The sequence below is a fragment of the Chamaea fasciata genome, unplaced genomic scaffold (genome assembly GCF_029207755.1).
Source record: "Chamaea fasciata isolate MVZ Bird 193981 ecotype frontalis unplaced genomic scaffold, bChaFas1.0.hap1 SCAF_4, whole genome shotgun sequence".
NCBI lineage: Eukaryota > Metazoa > Chordata > Aves > Passeriformes > Sylviidae > Chamaea > Chamaea fasciata.
The window spans coordinates 61,145,951-61,164,263 of NW_027094089.1; the positions used below are offsets into that span (position 1 = coordinate 61,145,951).

Sequence of the window (18,313 nt, forward strand, 5' to 3'; positions counted from 1 at the left end):
TGTACAAAAAGCATATTATCAAGGCTTAAATGTTAATCCTTCGATAAGAGATGAATGAGGATTTTTTTCATTTGATATTGTCCTTGACTCTTGTGCTTTGTGATGTTCTTTTAATCCTTTGCACTGCAGCCATTTGATTGGTCTGTAATTGGATAAGATCAAATTTTTCCATGTCTTCTGCTATTTTTCCTCAAATGTCACAGCTTGTTTCACTTGATGTACACAAAATCATCATAGGTGCAGAGGTTATGGGAGAGGGGAGCCTGATAATACTTTATAAAATGTCTCTTTAATAGTAACAGCAAGTTGAGATTCTTTCCCCATTTGAATATACCAATTCTCTAAACCAGATGTTGCAAACTACTTATCATTTTTTGGTCCACTGAAAACAGAAGATTGACAATCCTTTGTACCAGCAAATGGAGGTGGATTGAAAAAAACCATTTTGTAATCCTTTGTTTCTGTAAGGTCCAATATCTAATAGGCAACCGAGCTACTTTTTTGGCTTATCACTATGCAATGTAACTATTCTAAGTAGTTTAGGTCAAGCTACTTAATTGCTTCTGTCAAATGCAGTTGACTGGTACATGAAATAAACTTGTTGTCTTTTTAGGGGCCATTTATGGTCATATGGTATAAAGTTGTGATTTAGCAGTATTTAAAATGAAGAAGCTTACTAGAGCTACCAAAAAACTCAGGGGACAAATAAGCATTTTTGTTTTGATTATGTCTTTCATGCATTTTCTCCTTAAATATTAGCTGTGTAAATACACATTTGTAGTTTTTGGTGTTCCCCTTAATACATGCTCTTCCCCACTGGCAAGGGGTGAGAAAGAGACCAAAACAGGAAAGAGAACGAAGGCCACTTCTTCTCTAATATATGTATTTTTAATTTAGAAGTAAAACATCCACAAAAATGTGGTCTGAAATAAAGTGAAGGTTGTGTAGTGTCAAATTGGTACTGAAGAAGCCCAAGAAATATCATAGGGTTGACTAGGAGATGATAAAAAAGAAGTACAAATGATTAGTTTTAAAACTTTGTAACAGAAATGGTTGTTGACACTTACATTGACATAGGTCATCATCCTGTTTTGCTCAAAATAGGATTTGATGACCACAAGCATGCTAGATGTTGTTTTACCTGTTAAACTGAACTTTTGGCCAGATATTGGATATCATATGCCAGTACTTGGTTTCTACCTGATGGGCCCATTAATAGGAGGTAGTCCAGGAGGGGGTTATCTGTGAGCTGTGTAGCAAAGGTGCTGATGGGCCCATTAGCAGAAGATAAGCCAGAGTGGAGGAGGCAGGGAGCACTGCCTCACCTGGTTTTAACAGTTCATGAAGATGGTGATAGAATATACTTCAACCCAGGACATTATCCACCCCTTATTCTATTACCATCTACATCATCCCAAATCAATACCTTCCTTAAACTACACACACACACACATATATCTATAATGAAATCCTACACACAGTTCTCACTTAAAATAAGGTCTCCTTGTGGTACACAGTGGGTTTCCTCATCTTTTTGCATCACCCACCAAGTGTAACCAGGTCCTTGAGCAAAGACAACTCCACGGATGTGTTTGCCTTTGCCCGAGGTGGGATTAATCCAAACAGTCTTTCCTAACATACCTCTCATGTGTGCCACAGGGACCCTATCTCCATCCACTGTGTGCAAGGATTCAGACTGGGCAGGACCAGCTCGATTGATGGACTCTCGGGTATTGACCATCCAAGTGGCCTTCGCTAAGTTCAGTTCCCAATTTTTGAAGGTCCCTCCGCCAAGTGCCTTAAGGGTAGTTTTAGGCAGTCCATTGCAGCGTTCCACCTTCCCGGCAGCTGGTGCATGGTATGGGATATGGTATATCCATTCGATTCCGTGTTCTCTGGCCCAAGTGCTTATGAGGCCATTCTTGAAATGAGTCCCGTTGTCTGACTCAATTCTCTCAGGGGTGCCATGTCTCCACAGGACCTGCTTTTCCAGGCCCAAGATGGTGTTCCGGGCAGTAGCATGAGGCACAGGGTAGGTGTCCAGCCATCCAGTGGTCGCTTCCACCATGGTGAGCACGTAGCGCTTGCCTTGGCAGGTCTGGGGAAGGGTGATGTAGTCAATTTGCCAGGCTTCCCCATACCTATACTTTGACCATCGTCCACCATACCACAGAGGCTTCACTCGCTTGGCCTGTTTGATCGCAGCACAGGTCTCGCAGTCATGGATAGCCTGGGAGATGCTGTCCATAGTAATGTCCACCCCTCAGTCACGAGCCCATTGACATGTTGCATCTCTCCCCTGATGACCAGAGGCATCATGAGCCCAACGAGCTAGGAATAATTCTCCTTTGTGCTGCCAGTCTAGATCAACCTGTGATACTTTCACCTTGGCAGCTCGATCCACCTGCTCGTTGTTATGATGTTTTTCATAAGCCCGACTCTTGGGTACGTGCGCATCCACGTGTCGAACCTTCACGGTCAGCCTTTCTACTCGGGTGGTGATGTGCTGCCAAATCTCAGCAGCCCAGATGGGTTTCCCTCTGCGCTGCCAGTTGGCCTTTCTCCAGCGGTCCAGCCATCCCCACAGAGCATTAGCTACCATCCATGAGTCAGTGTAGAGATAGAGCCTTGGCCACTTCTCTCGTTCAGCAATATCCAAAGCCAGCTGGACAGCTTTAAGCTCTGCGACCTGACTCGATCCACCTTCTCCCTCGGTAGTTTGTGCAACTCGTCACGTGGGGCTCCATACAGCAGCTTTCCATTTCTGGTTAGCACCTACAATTCGGCAGGAACCGTCGGTGAAAAGGGCATATCGTCTCTCACTCTCCAGTAGCTCGTTGTATGGTGGGGCTTCTTCGGCCCGTGTCACTTGCTCCTCCTCTTCTTCAGAGGATAATCCAAAGGTCTCACCTTCAGGCCAGTTTGTTATAATTTCCAGAATCCCAGGGCGATTCAGGTTTCCAATACGGGCGCGCTGCGTGATCAGGGCGATCCATTTGCTCTACGGGGTGTCGGTGGCGTGATGTGTGGTAGGAACCTTTCCCTTGAACATCCACCCCAGCACCGGTAGTCGAGGTGCCAGAATCAGCTGTGCTTCAGTACCAATCACCTCTGAGGTGGCTGGGACTCCTTCATAGGCGGCTAAGATTTCCTTCTCTGTGGGAATGTAGTTGGCTTCGGATCCTCTGTAGCTTCGGCTCCAGAATCCCAGTGGTCGTCCCCGAGTCTCACCTGGCACCTTCTGCCAGAGGCTCCATGACAGACCATGGCTCTCGGCTGCAGAGTAAAGCACATTCTTCACCTCTGATCCCGTCCTGACTGGGCCAAGGGCTACCGCATGAGCGATTTCCTGCTTGATCTGGGCGAAAGCTTGCTGCTGTTCTGGGCTCCAGTGGAAATCGTTCTTCTTGCGGGTAACCAGGTAGAGAGGGCTCACGATTTGGCTATACTCGGGAATGTGCATCCTCCAGAAGCCTATGGCACGTAGGAAAGCTTGTGTTTCCTTCTTGTTGGTTGGTGGAGACATTGCAGTGATCTTATTGATGACTTCGGTGGGAATCTGACGCCGTCCATCTTGCCACTTCACTTCCAGAAACTGGATCTCTCGAGCAGGTCCCTTGACTTTGCTCCTCTTGATGGCGAAGCCGGCCTTCAGGTCAATCTGAACGATCTTCTCTCCCTTCTCAAAGACTTCTGTTGCGGTGTTTCCCCACACGATAATGTCGTCAATGTATTGCAGGTGTTCTGGAGCCTCACCCTTTTCCAGTGCAGCCTGGATCAGTCCATGGCAAATGGTGGGACTGTGCTTCCACCCCTGGGGCAGTCGGTTCCAGGTGTACTGCACACCCCTCCAGGTGAAAGCAAACTGAGGCCTGCATTCTGCTGCCAGAGGAATGGAGAAAAAGGCATTTGCAATATCAGTGGTCGCATACCATTTTGCTGCCTTGGATTCCAGCTCATACTGAAGCTCCAACATGTCTGGTACGGCAGCGCTCAGTGGTGGTGTGACTTCATTCAGGCCACGGTAATCCACTGTCAGTCTCCATTCTCCACTGGACTTACGCACAGGCCATATAGGGCTATTAAAGGGTGAACGAGCCTTGCTTACCACTCCTTGGCTCTCCAGCTTACGAATCATCTTATGGATGGGGACCACAGAGTCTCTGTTGGTGCGATATTGCCGACGGTGCACTGTTGCTCTGGCGATCGGCACCTGTTGTTCTTCAACTTTCAGTAGTCCCACAGCAGAGGGGTCGTCTGAGAGTCCAGGCAAGGTACTCAGTTGTCTGATGCCTTCTGTCTCTAGAGCAGCTATGCCAAAAACCCAGCGGTATCCTTTTGGGTCTTTGAAATACCCATTTCTGAGATAGTCTATGCCCAAAATGCATGGGGGCCTCTGGACCAGTCACAATGGGGTGTTTCTGCCATTCTTTCCCAGTTAGACTTACTTCAGCTTCCAGTACAGTCAGCTCCTGGGATCCTGCCGTCACCCCAGAAATGGAAATGGGTTCCGCTCTCACATACCTTGATGGCATCAGAGTACACTGAGCACCGGTATCAACCAGAGCCGTATATCTTTGTGGGTCAGATGTTCCAGGCCATCGGATCCACACAGTCCAGTAGATCCAATTGTCCCTTTCCTCTACCTGGCTAGAGGCAGGGCCCCCCTATTCCTGGTCATGGCATACATTGCTCTCTTCTTGTAAATATGTTTCTGAGGTTCCTTCAAGAGGATCAGTCATATCATCGTTCCTGTACCGTCTGGAGTTCTGTGCACGAGAGACTGGAGCAACATTGATTCTAGATGGGCTCTTTGTGGTAGGTGTTTCTCTTTTCAGTTCACGTACCCGGGCTGCTAAGGAGGAGGTGGGTTTTCCATCCCACTTCCTCATGTCTTCTCCATGCTCCCGAAGAAAAGACCAGAGGTTGCCTCGTGGTGTGTATCCTCTCTCCCTGGCTGGGCAGCGCCTGCTCCTAATGGCAGAGACTCTTATCGGCTCTGGTGGGATATGGTCAATTTCTTCCTTAAGTTCTTTTTTCAGTTTCTGATGGCCTTCTTCAATCAAGCTCCGGACTTGCTCAGCCAGTCTTGCTTCCACAGACGAGACATGGGTACGAACTGGGGCAGTGACAGTGTCCTTGTAAATTCTTAGTTTATTAGCCAAGACACCTACCCTGTCCTCACCTTCCCTCCATTGCAGTGTTGCCAGGTAACGTGAGTACATCTCGGGTCCAAGCCGTGCAAATCTCAACCACATCCATGATGTGCACTGGACACCATCTGGGTTTTTTAGAAATTTCTCATCTTCTGAAAAAATGATCTCCAACACAGCCAATTCCCTCAGGCATTGGATACCTTGTTCTATTGTGCTCTATTTTCTTTGGTGCACTTGGTGGTCTTCTTTACAAAGGTATCTATCCTTCACACTTGTTAGCAGTCGCTGCCAGAGGCTGAGAGGTTCTTGGCTTTTCCCAATCTCCTGGTCAATGACCACATCCGGGGACAGCGATCCCAGTTTCCTGGCCTCACTTCCATCTAGAATGGTGTCATTGGCTGCAGTGTCCCAGATGCGGAGCAGCCAGGTGAGGATGGATTCGTTGGTCTGGCGGGTGAATTCCCTTCACAGGTCACGCAGCTCACCCAGAGATAGAGAGTGAGTGATGATTTCTGGCTCTGTCTCTTCTGCTGGGTGTGAAGGTCCTGCTGCACCCTCATCAGTCACTGTGCGGACTGATTTGGTCCTTGACTTCTTCTTCTGAATGGGGGCAACTGCTACTGGTTTAGGCTGTTCAGGTTCGGTGATGGTTTGTGTGGAGATGCTGATGGCACCTTTGGTCCCTTTCTCCTCTGTGACAGTCTGCATAGATGTGGACACTGTTGCCTCACTTTTGGCTTCTTTCTCCTCTGTGACGGTCTGGGTAGATGAGGACACTGTTGCCTTGCCTTTGGTTCCTTTCGCTTCTGTGACACTCTGTGTAGACACTGATGCTGTTGCTCTGCTTTTTCCCTCTTCCTTCAGAACACACTGTATCACACCATGTAGTTTTTTGATTCTAAGCATGGTGCGGGCTGTGCAGAGAAGACAAAGCAGGACTAACAACAACATCATGCTGTCCTTGGCATCCAGAGGGTACTCCATATTTTCAAAAACTGCTGTGTCATGCCTGAAAAGCTGGAAAAAATCATTCTTCACCCCTCCCCACAGGGGGTGGATGAGATTGTTGAGGCCCCAGATGTAGCATCTTAGACCAGAACAAGAAAACAAAACTGGGTGTATATTCTGAATAATGTTCATTGCCTCGGAGTTTATCAAGCAATGGACATAATAGACCACTAAAGCAATTTTAGTACCATACCCTGGTCTACACGGGAGCATTAAGACCAGCAGATAGTGCCCCAGTTGTGGAAAAATATAGAGAGATAGATATAAGACACATGTAAGCATGTTGAGCATCATAGCGAACAGGTGTCTTCTTCAATACAAAATTGTAATTCTGACTTTTCTCAGTGCCTTGTGCCCCACATTGGGCGTCAAAAATGTAGTGGTTTGAAAGCAAAACATGAGAGGCTCCAAGTCAGAGATACAATTTAATAGGGAAAAAAAAAAAAAAGAAAGAAAGTAGAATAAAATAGATGCAATAATACAAAAGACCACTGACAGAGTCAGAATACAACTTGAGCGGAGTGATGGAAGCAGTCCAGATGAGGTGGTCTTCCTGAAACAGTGATCCTGCAGAAAGGTCTTGTAGCTCGGGTCCTCTGGGAATCCAATGGGTAAGTGCCCCCCTGGTGTTCAGAGTCTCAGCTTATATCCAGGCTGGAATGCTTGGTTCCTCCCTCTGGGCGGAGCATCTCACAATGGGATGGTGAGTCATGTGATAAGGCCGGATGGGCCCATTAACAGGAGGTAGTCCAGGAGGGGGTTATATGTGAGCTGTGTAGCAAAGGTGCTGATGGGCCCATTAACAGAAGATAATCCAGAGTGGAGGAGGCAGGGAGCACTGCCTCACCTGGTTTCAACAGTTCATGAAAATGGTGATAGAATATACTTCAACCCAGGACATTAGGCTACAGCAATACACAGTGAAGTTTTACATGTCAATTCCCATGTACAACTGGTCACAGTGTGAGGATGCACTCACAAAAAATCCAGGGGTAGAATAATATGATTATTACTATGCTCCTTGAAAATTTGTTTATGACTCTTTTTTTTTTTTTTTTTTTTTTTTTTTTTTTAACTTGCATGGAAAGTATTTGAGGTCTGGCTTTCTAAAGGTCCTTGCCACTGTTCATTATATAAAACTGTATTATCTATCAAAATCATGTACTCTAGTAATACAGATACAGAAATTAAATAGTACTTGAAGCAGTTCACTTTCAAATAGGTATGGTAAGTCTGTGCTAGAGCTTATTATAATGGCAACAGTTACCAAAAATCAGATAAAACTTACTCTAGACCCCTAGCCTTCATGCCACATTTTGGGCTTTAGTATATATTCACTGTTGATTATAGACACCCTAAAAATAGGGGTGTATAAATGGAAATGCTGACAGATTCTGAGCTATCATGTTGGTAGCAGGCGCTGCTATAATTAGGCATACATCTGAGTAGGCAGTGTAATATGATTGCCATGTTTATACCCTGCACTGGAAGGAATGTTTGTTAATCCGCAGAATCCTTTTAAATGAGATGGGAAGCAAGAGTTTGTGGAAAAAAGATGCTGAGGTTTATTTCATATTCAGACTTACATGAGGGTGTATCGAAAGGCAAGAAATACTTGCAGAATATTAGATATTTATGATTAGTTGTTATCTCAAGATTTATAAAAAAACATCAGCATTTACCTGAAAACATTAGGCACTATACAATTCAGCAGAAGAAAAGATGTGAAATTTTTTTTATCTTTTTATTACAAACAAAGCATGGTTGAAATCATTTGAATGTCAGTAAAAACCTTCCTTTCCTTTGTCTTCAGGCATTTAAATTCTCCAGTCAAAAAGTCTCTCCTATTTCTTTTTGCAGTCAAACTCTTTTCTTTTTTAATTTCAGAGGTCAGAGCCAAGCTGTTGCAGAATTTAATTTGCTTCTTAAAGCAAATTCTTTGGAAACTTATGGTGTTGATCCTCATCCATGCAAGGTAACAGTTCTTTTTACTAACTTCTAATAAAAAGTTCTTTTTTCTAACATTTAGTTAAAAGCCAGTAATGGAATTGATTTAGCTCTGCTTTTTATCCAAGCAAAAATAGGGAGCATTTTTTTAAAAAGTTGCCATGGAACTACATGTTATGCTTAAGCCTTGGAAGAACACTGACTGTTTGACATTTCTGCATCAGTCAAAAATACGGTCTCTCCAGAGGAAGCGGAAGAACATCACAGGAGAATCTAGCAGATTGTAATGGCATAAGCCCTGATTATAGTCCATAATTTGTTTGCATTTAGTGCAAAGGTTTCTTTTAATTACTTCAGGTAAGAAGTATTTTTTTTTTGCTAAGATTTTCAGGATTCACTGTTATTTTGACAAGAAGATGCAACACATTGATAGTCCATGGCAGATCAGTTTTTCAAACACCATCAAAAGATGTAAATCTTAGAAAGAACAAGCAGCTAAATGTACAAGGAGGAGAACCCACTTCCCATTCCCACTTCCCACTTTTTTATTTTGTGGTCCTCTATAAGAAGGTCATCTTAATTACCAGTTCTGATTATCTTGTACGAGTGCATTTTTAATTACTTGGTTGTATCTGCATAATCTGCAGTGTTTATTTTTAGAGTGACCTGGTTTGTGTTTTGACTGCTGCTTTTGCTTTGGCTCGTGTGTTACCTCTTCTGCTGGGACAGAAGTACGATTTAGTTAGCTGTTCTGGTGGTGAGCATCCTTAAGCAGCCAGCTCTAACACAAAACTGTGTACGATTTTGTATGTACGTTGTGAGGAAGGGTGCGCTTGTGTGAAAGACAGGGTCTGATTCAGCGCTTAGTGTAGTCAGTGATGTAGTAAATTTTGAAACTATACTGCATATTTTCAAAAGGCATCCCAAAAACTGAGGCATAACTAGCTCAGAATGACTTCTTGACCTGTGTGGCAGAGCTTGTAGTGTGGGAGACAATTAGAGGTTCGTCACCCATACCTAAGGAAAATTCCTGTCTTCTGGAAGTGAACTGCAAAGGAAAGTTCATTGCTGGGTCCATATGGCATGCAACTTTCATGCTGTGGCTGCTAATACAGAACCATCCCTGCTTCTGTTCCCCTTTATTTTGTTGATAAAACATAAGGCATAATAAAGTGCATTATCATTAGTAAGATGAAGGTATGGAACTTGGGATGGACATGAAATCCAGTAAATATAAAACTCATCTCAATCATCAATCAAAAAAGGTAAGCCAAAACTTTTATTGTGGAGTTATATTTTTAAAATTTCTGTTTTTATTTGAAAGGCAAGTATCACTATTACTTCTGGTTTTGTACTGAAGAGTACATGAGTAAAAACAGAAGCTTATATTAGTAAATGCTGTCTGTCTGCAGTATTTCCAATGTGACACCTTGCAGAGGAACAATGTATTGTGAAATCTTAAAACATATCAGTGTGGAAGCAGATACGAATCCCTAGTTTGTAGTTAGTCCTCATTTTAAGAATGGGACATACGCAGAAGTACATTTTCAATAAATTTGGTAAGTCTACCTTAGGAGTCCCTGTTGTCATAAGCTACAGGTTGATGGAAACAAAGTGTAAGATACTGTTGCTTGAATGCCTAGAAATAAATAAGGTCTTTATTGCCAAGGGCAATCCTTTCCTTTAGAAGTGTACATTTTGAAGGCATTGTACATTCAAAATTTGTTTTGAATAGGAAAACAAAATAAAGGTAATCTAGAATGGAGTAACAATTTATGCTATCTGTAAGAAATACTTCATTGGATGAGGGAAAAGTTGTTATGTTTCTTTTTCTCTTTTAAGGACTCATTTGGGACAACTACATTTTTAGGATTCACAGCTGCAGGATTTGTAGTTTTCCAGGGGAATAAAAGAATTCATTTATTAAAATGGTAAGCATATGATGTAAGAATTTTATTTTAATAAATAAGCATATCTTCTCTTCCTATCATCTTCACCTGCATTTGTTTTCTTTAAGGAGAATCATGTGAATATTACATCTCCTGCCCCATCATGTTTCTGTTATAAAGGATTTTAGATAACAACTACAGCAATAACAACAACAACAACAACAACAATTCAGTCTCATTCAACTCCCAGTGAAAATAATTTTACAGGGTACATTAGTCAACATAATTTACAAATGCTAAAATTGAGTAAGTTATTGATTTTTCAGCTATGCTGTAAATCACCAGTGAGGCTTATTGGTAGAGATATCTGAAATACTTACAAGAGTCCACCTTAATCGTTGACTCCTGGAAATATTGTAATTTCCTCATTTAATTACCTTCAATTTGAAAATTATGAAAGAACTTATTTGGTAAGCAGAGAAGGTGGAGTGAGAATGCCTTTGAATTTTTATTTTTTAGTCTCTTTTTAAAATAAATGGGAAGTTATGCAATTGTCCTTGGTTTGTGTGGTTTTGCTTTTATTTGAACTCCTGGACTTAATTTGTTAGCCTCAGTCAGCCACATTTGAGGAAGAGGTAAAACTGAGCTTCTGCAGATGATGTTAAGAGCAGCTGGCCACACCCTCAGCAGTGTGGTGCAAAGTGACCAGTCATGCTTAGACACTGATAATCTCATTTTAGCCCTGCTGCTACATGCATGCCAACAACAGTTACTTAGGTGTGACTCTTCCATCTCTGAGCTCTCAGCCTGCCTTGTAGGATCAAGATGGGCAGGTGAAGCTGGGGTCCTTGCTGGATATCTGAAGAAACTTCCTGAGTGTTGAATAACCTGAGATCCTCAGAAGTGTAAAGTTAGTGTAGTGCTATCTGTACAATTGAGTTTCCTATGGAGCTCTGGGGACATGCCACCCATTTGCAATCCTGGATTTACAATATAGTTTCCCCAGGGTTGATTGCAGGTAGTCATGGTCACAGTACTTCAGTGGTTTGTGGTTTTGGCACAAAGAAAGTATAACAGCAAAGTCAGTCTATGGTACACTGAAGAGAGAGTACCGCTTGCCAAGCATGTGTCCTATGTACTGTGGGAAATAAATCTCACAGCATTTACCCTCTCATGTTATTTGAGGCATATTTATTAAGTACATTAATATGTAAACCAGATAAAAAATAAAGTAGTGATAAAGGAAAGGCCAATAAACTATATCAGTGTTACAGTAGAGGCTGAAAGGTCACTCTGGTGAGTTTTATCTGAACACTATGTACTGCTTCTTCGATTTCAGAGGCCTAGAGGGAAGTGCTAGGAGCTGTAACTTATTTTAGCTGAAATTTGCACTACACAATAAAAACCCAAATTTGTATTTGAGATTTTCTTTTCAATGTAAAAGCTTTCTCAATGATTTTTGGGGTTCTCATGCAAAAGGAAAACTCTTGTTATAAAATTTCAGGTATAGCACTGTCCTTGCCTCCAAGATTATTCCTGTTTCAACTCTGACATCCAAAACTCTTAGGGAAATTTATGAAAAACAATAGTGTCTCCATTTTAACTCTGGTAATGACAAAATTTCCATTACAATTTAAACAGAGGCCTGGCATTCCCTTTTTATGGTGCGCTGTTATTCCATATGTAGATTGAGCACTCAACCTTGATTAAATTAAATTTTGATATAGTTTTTGCAACTCAAAAAGCCCCCCTATAACAAGTGCTGTCAAACATTTCTCTTCTTGTTGTGTTCTGTAATAAGTAGTCAGTTACTAAGACATGCGATATGAAACCTCAGAGAAATTAGTATAGAGAGAAGAACATTATCTTTCCCTCAGTTTAATTACAATAGACATTGTAAGATTTTAAGATGTAAGAGGAATTACAAACAGTGCCATAAATATAAATATATGCTTCTGTCTACCTTTAATTTCCTTTTGAATTTGCAGCAGACAAAGTTAATTCTTTAAAGGTAATAAGGATGTAAGAGAAATACTCTGGGCTTATGTTCTCTCAAAAAATTAAACTAATAAATAATTTTATCCTAAAAGGATGTAAAAAGGATGTTGAGGGATTTTTTCATTTGGTAGCCTGCTTGACTTTGGTAATCAGGGAAACTTACATGTTAGTTTTCTTACTTATAGATTTTTTTTTTCCCCCATACTTAAATATTTTTTCCTCTTTCTAGGTGTGATGTCTACAAACTGAAATTTGAAGGGAAGACATTTTATGTGTTTGGAGCTCAGAAAGAGGTTACATTTAATATTTTTACAGAACTTCTGTATTTGATTAAGATTTTATAAGGCATAACATTTTTTTTTAGCTAAACAAAATTCTAAATAATCAATGATTGTGTTTAATATTGTAATGAAAACATAGAATATGAAGAAATGTTGAGTAATTTTTGAAAAAAAATCTAATTTGCAAAGGATTGAGACATTTTTCACTTAATATTCACGCTGTGCAACGTGGATTTTTCATGGTTTTGGATGCCTTTGAAGTCAATCTTTAATTTATTTTAAGGTGCTAAAGCTCGCCCACTCTAAAGTATGGAAGATGTCTGTATATGATTGCAAATTCAAGTAAGCATTGGTACTTGGATCAATGTGAGATATATTTTGGGTAATTATGATCCCATCCTCAAATCTTGGTGAAAAGGTTAGAGTCTGTATCATGCAATCAGGAGTCCTGTCACTGAGCTCTTGCCACTGAAATCCTAGAGACTTTTGCCTACAGCATGTTGTAATCAGTTCTTTCCCTAGATCAGAGTGATATAGCCTAAGGTTATGGTTTTGAATGGAGGTGAGGAAAGAAAATGAAGGAAGGTAATAATGCCAGTGGTATCAGGACTGATTGTGTGGTTGCAAGGAGATTCTGATAGCTGGACACAAAATAGTAAGAAGGAGGGGGAAGTGAGTGGTAAGTAGTGCAGCAACTGTGTGATGAAGAATATTGGACATAGAGATTTCCCTCTGATTTTGACCAGTTATACAGTTGTTTTAAAAGCCACTTGTACATATGCTCTTCCATACCCCTTCCAAGCATCTCTTTTTGCTTCTGAAAAAATTGCCTGGGCAGTTTAAATATCAGCTATGTATGGATTGTACATCTGTGGGTGATTTACACTACATAGGAAAACTTGGTCTTCAGTGTATCTGGTTAAAGGTGATGCCATTAGGTACAGCTATTTCAACAGATGAGAGTTCAGCATTTTCACTTTCATTTGCTTTCTTTTCCTTGCACTTAGAAGAAGGCTGTGCTATCATTCCATACCTCTACACCAGCAGCCTGCAAGCATCTTTGGAAGTGTGGGGTGGAGAACCAGGCTTTTTACAAGTATGTACACCTGAAGTAATTATCCATACTAAAAGTAAAAAAAATAAAGTGCACGTGAGTGGAAGATTGTTCATTGTGAAACGTTCCATTTAACTAACAGAAGGCAAAACACAAACAGAAAATATGCAAGTTAATGGAGAGTATTATTTCACTTCAAGCCATTATTAGAAATTGTTTAGAATCTGAATGAGGCAGGAGGGTTTTGGCTCCAACATAATGCTTTTACTGCTCTGTAGTGAGATATTGGATGGACAGACTACTGCACTTGTCTGGGAACATTGCTGTTGATCTTAGCCCTGCTGTGGAGCATCTTGAGAATGGAGGAAAAAATTTGTTATGTTTGATTTTCTGGGCTCTTCTGAGAGGAAGTAATTGTTCTTCCACTTGAAATCCAAGGCTTAGTTAGAGCTGATTTGAAAAAGAAACAGTTCCCTTTAATGATTTAAGGAAGACAAGAAATTCTTAGATACATTTTGAAAGATACCTGTGATCTTTTTATACATAAAAAAGCCGTAAAGTGACCAAAAAAAGAAGAAGTATCTACCTCCTTATTCCCTGAGAGAACCTAATAATAATTCCTCATTAAAAACTCCTCTGCATTCTCTCTGCTCTACACTGACTTTGTTACATCCATTTATTGATGCTTCCCTCTAGGCATGTAGCTTTTATTCTTGCTACTCAGTGTTTCCTTACAGCCTCTCACATATTTTATAAATATTACTCTTTCTGTTTTGGCACATAGCTACACCAGGGGGCTGCTGCAAGGATAAATAAAAATGAAGTAGGAAAATGTGTCTTTTAACCTGGATGTTAATGACCTGCTTTAATTTGGAGAATTGTCTCTCTTTAGTTTCAACAATGATACAATAACATATAATCTCTCCAACTGATATTTTCAATTGGATGAAAAAAGAAATAGGAAGTAGGAGCTGGCACTATGCCTTTGTTAATTCTCTATGTCAACCTCTACTGGTCTTGAGGCTATATCAAGGCTATATAGAGTCTATAGATAAAGACTAATTTGAAGTTTATCTGGAAGCATTTTCTGTTGGAAGTAGACTTAAGTAGGAAAACAGTGTATGGTGTTTGAATAGTTTTATTTTATGTTACAAGAAATAAATAGGGAATGGGAGATGATTTCAATCTAAAGAAGAGAAATTAATTTATTTGAGTAGAAATTAGATCAATGTAAAAATGTCTCAGGGAGACTCACAGGAATATCACTTCTGCTCTTGTTGTTAAATGGCTGTAACATTAACTGGAGTTTGGTCACAAATAAGTAGTTTAGGGGATTTAATCTTGGCTGGATGCCAAATGCCTACCCAGCTGCTCTTTTACTCCCTCTGCTCAACAGGTCAAGAGGAGAAAGTATGATAAAATAGATTATACCTTAGGATAAAGACAGAAAGTTGCTTACCAATTACTGCCACAGGCAAAATAGACTTGACTTTCTTTTAATCTTTTCACTTTATTTCACATTGTCAAAAGAGACAAAACTAAAACCACCCTTCCCCTGTTTCATTCCAGATCAACTTTACTCCTTTATTTCTGACTCTTTTATGTCCTCCTTGCTCTGAGCAGCTCAGGGAGATGGGGAATAGGGATCAAAGTTCCTTTCTGCTTCCTCTTCCTTCTTACACTCTTCCTCTATTCTCATTTTTTAAGTTCTGTATAATACCAACAAGATATTCTAATAAGATTAAAGCTGACATAGTCAGATTGTGTAAATCACAGCAATGACACTTTGCCTTAATTAAATTTGGTCCTTTCCTCTTCCTAGAAGGGTTTGAAACTTGGAATTTAAGGTAAGGTCATGATCACATGACATGTTTTGAAAAACAGCTTAGGTCCTTTCTTGAATGCAGGTTCAGGGGTCACTGTTGCAATTATTCAAGTAGATATTAATCATGGAAAGTTGTTTACTAGGGTCTGGGAATGAGAGACTCAGTACAAAATCAGTTTGCCATTTTTCAAGAGAACATCAAGGAAATGATATGTGTGAAGTACTCCTCCATGGTCTTTGTCATGAAATACTGTGATTAACGGTTGCTGTGTACTTGGTGATTACAGAGAAGCAGTTGGGTATAATGTAGGATACTAAGAAGTTGACAGAATAGAGAAAAGTACCTACTTTGGGAGACAAGTTGTTGTCTTTATTATTTCTTTGTTTTCCTAATGGAAAAGCAGAAATAGCTGTATTTTCCCACAAACAAGGTGGTGTTAGGAGACGTGTTCCAGAGACTTTTGGTATACCATCACATCCTGGGATTGAAAATTCATACATATGCAGCAAGTGTCTGCATTTTATTTTCTTGACTTGTTCCATGTTCAGTAATTTTAAGCTATCTGAATGATTTTATGTGTGCTTCATAGTCTAGTTTGTATAAAGGCCTTAAAAAACTGAAAACTCAGTTTTTGAATATTTTATGGTATAAAAATAACAAAACTTGTAGTTTGGCTTGTTCATTTTTGCTTATCATGTCCTCAAAAATGTGACAGCCTCTGTTATTTTTCTTCAGGTATGCAAAGTCCAGTCAGATCAAGACAATGTCCAGCAGCAAGATATTTTTTAAAGGCAGTAGATTTCGTTATAGGTAGGTCTTTTCTGTTTCTTATTCATGGTAAATCATTTCAGGAAGAAAGGAAATGTTGGTAATTACTCATGGCAAATTCAGGGCTTTTCCTGCTGGAGGGTCTGTTCATGCCTAGCTGATGTCAAGATTTGAAAGTCTTTCTGTTGCCTTTTCTAGTGTCACATAAAAAATAAGCAGGAGTTTTCACACAGACACTTCTGTCAAGAGTAATTCCACAACAGATAGCTCCACTTTTGGTGTAGCTTCTGTAAAAACAAGTAAATATGGCCAGTGCAGAGATTTTGTGCTCCCTGCAGCTGGGCAGCTCTGAACCAGGTGGGAGATAAAGAGACAGTCCAGTTCCACTCATGGTGTGCTAATACAAGAGATTGCTTTTTCTTTGATAGCTTTGTAGGCAAGTGGTCAGCACAATTTTATTCTGGGACATTATGTATGCACTTTATTGCAATTATTTTCAGTTTCTTTTAAATTTTGTTTAATGTAACTTAATTGTTCACATTTCTGTAGTTCTTGGCATGTATCTTAGTATTTATTTGAATATTCATTTCATCTTTAATTGCAGTGGAAAAGTAGCCAAAGAGGTTGTGGAGGCAAGCTCTAAAATCCAGAGGGAACCTCCTGAAGTTCACAGGTATGTCTTGACCTTCAGCATTAAAGTTTAAGGACTAGGGAGGATTATTGTTCTGTACAGAAATATTCTCCTTCCTTTACTATTGGGTGCAATGGCTGTCATCCCGAGCTTCCACGATTTCGCATGCAAGCCTTAGGAAATATATGTCTCACAATGCTATGAAATTTTGACAAATGTCTCCTATGAAGGAGAACCTAATCTGTGCTGCTTTGAAGCTGAGTTTAACTAATCAATCAGGTTGATAACTTAATTTTTTTTTTTGTGTTATGGCATGAACTGTTAATATATGATCCTGACTGAAAAGTACATTCTAATTTCATTCCTGAGTTTTGTTTGATTTCCATAGTTCTTGGTTTATATATGTTTATGGGTATGTTTCAAAGTATTACTTCATAGTTTTTCTATAACGCAGTCAGATTAAAAAGTGTGAAGTTCATTCAGTAAAGAGGAAAAAATATTAGAGGATCTTATTTTTGGAGGAAAATTTGGCTTGTAAGAAATAAACTGCTAGACTTCGCAAGTAAACTAATGCTCTCAGGTTCTTATCAGTCATTGTAGTGGCAGTAAAAATTCCTAAGAACCTGATGAAAGCACTTCAGAAAAGGCGGCCATCAGGGAAAACTATTAGAAACCTTTTTGAAAAGCAGGTTACTTAACACTCTGCACATTCTACAGCCATATTCCTATTTTTGTTGAGATTTCATGTTTGGTGGGAATATGATTTATTTATTTTTAATTGACTATTGATATTCTGTCTATATTTGAGATAAAAGTGGATTGTCTTCACTAAAAGAGGGGAATATATTTGCAGTAAATATTTATAATATGTTGTCCAGCCCTACTATATAATTAATAGTTCAGCCATGCAGGCATGATTTCTAACATGCTTTTCCAGATTACATTTTAAAATGGGATAAGTGAAGGTCTAGAATGGGTTAAATGATAACACAGAAGGCAGAATACAGATTCATCATTAAGATGGTATAAAATACCTGGGCACACAAATGTATTTTAAATGAGAATAGTTGCTCACTTTAGGAAATTAGCTTATTGCCTGCTTTCCAAGAGGTTTCTTTTTTTCCAAGATAAGAAAAGATTTTCATACATTTATTTCTATCTTGTATTTTGCTTTCCATTGATTTCTATATTTAGAAGTATTTTAAATATATAGTTTAAAATTTAGCTTACTAAAAAAAAAACAGATCAGAGAGCAAACAAGTTTATAAAACAACATCATATGGATTTAACATCCATAAATATCATTATGTATCTTCTCTCGTTAACCTTCTTACAAAGCTTGCATTTATAGTATTATGGAAGCTCCAAGTTCAGCTTCCTAGAAAGACAGGAGTGTAATGATTACAGATAATTTTATAGCTCAGGTTATGAAATGGGAGACAGAGGTAGCTGATCCTTCTAGAGGCACATGCAGGCAAAATGTGTAGAAAATCTTCAGCTCAAAAAAGAGGCATGTTTCTAAAAAAGTTACTCTGTGAAAGAGGATTTGGGGATAGGAAACAATGGCTTTCCAGAAGCAAAAAATTCAGCAAAAAATATTTGATTGAAGGTAAACATATATATTGATATAAAGTGCCCTCACCCTCAAAGTCAATTCAGTTTTACCATGGCTGCATGAAGAAACATGCGGTTGAGAGGAGGGTACTATTCAGTATCTTTATGTTTGGATATTACACTTAAAACACTGTGTACTGA

General features: G+C 39.8%; 1 protein-coding gene across 6 annotated transcripts in view; it reads left to right on the forward strand.

Annotated features, from left to right (window-relative positions):
• Positions 1–18,313, forward strand: part of FRMD3 (FERM domain containing 3) — a 148,535-nt gene that overhangs the window by 114,175 nt on the left and 16,047 nt on the right. For 5 of the 6 annotated variants that reach the window (XM_066181766.1, XM_066181767.1, XM_066181770.1 and 2 more), the window contains 6 exons: positions 8,052–8,139; positions 9,954–10,042; positions 12,228–12,291; positions 13,287–13,375; positions 15,895–15,969; positions 16,532–16,600. In XM_066181766.1, the coding sequence (XP_066037863.1) occupies positions 8,052–8,139; positions 9,954–10,042; positions 12,228–12,291; positions 13,287–13,375; positions 15,895–15,969; positions 16,532–16,600 (474 nt within the window). The remainder of the gene's footprint in view (positions 1–8,051; positions 8,140–9,953; positions 10,043–12,227; positions 12,292–13,286; positions 13,376–15,894; positions 15,970–16,531; positions 16,601–18,313) is intronic. The other variant, XM_066181768.1, reaches the window with a different exon arrangement.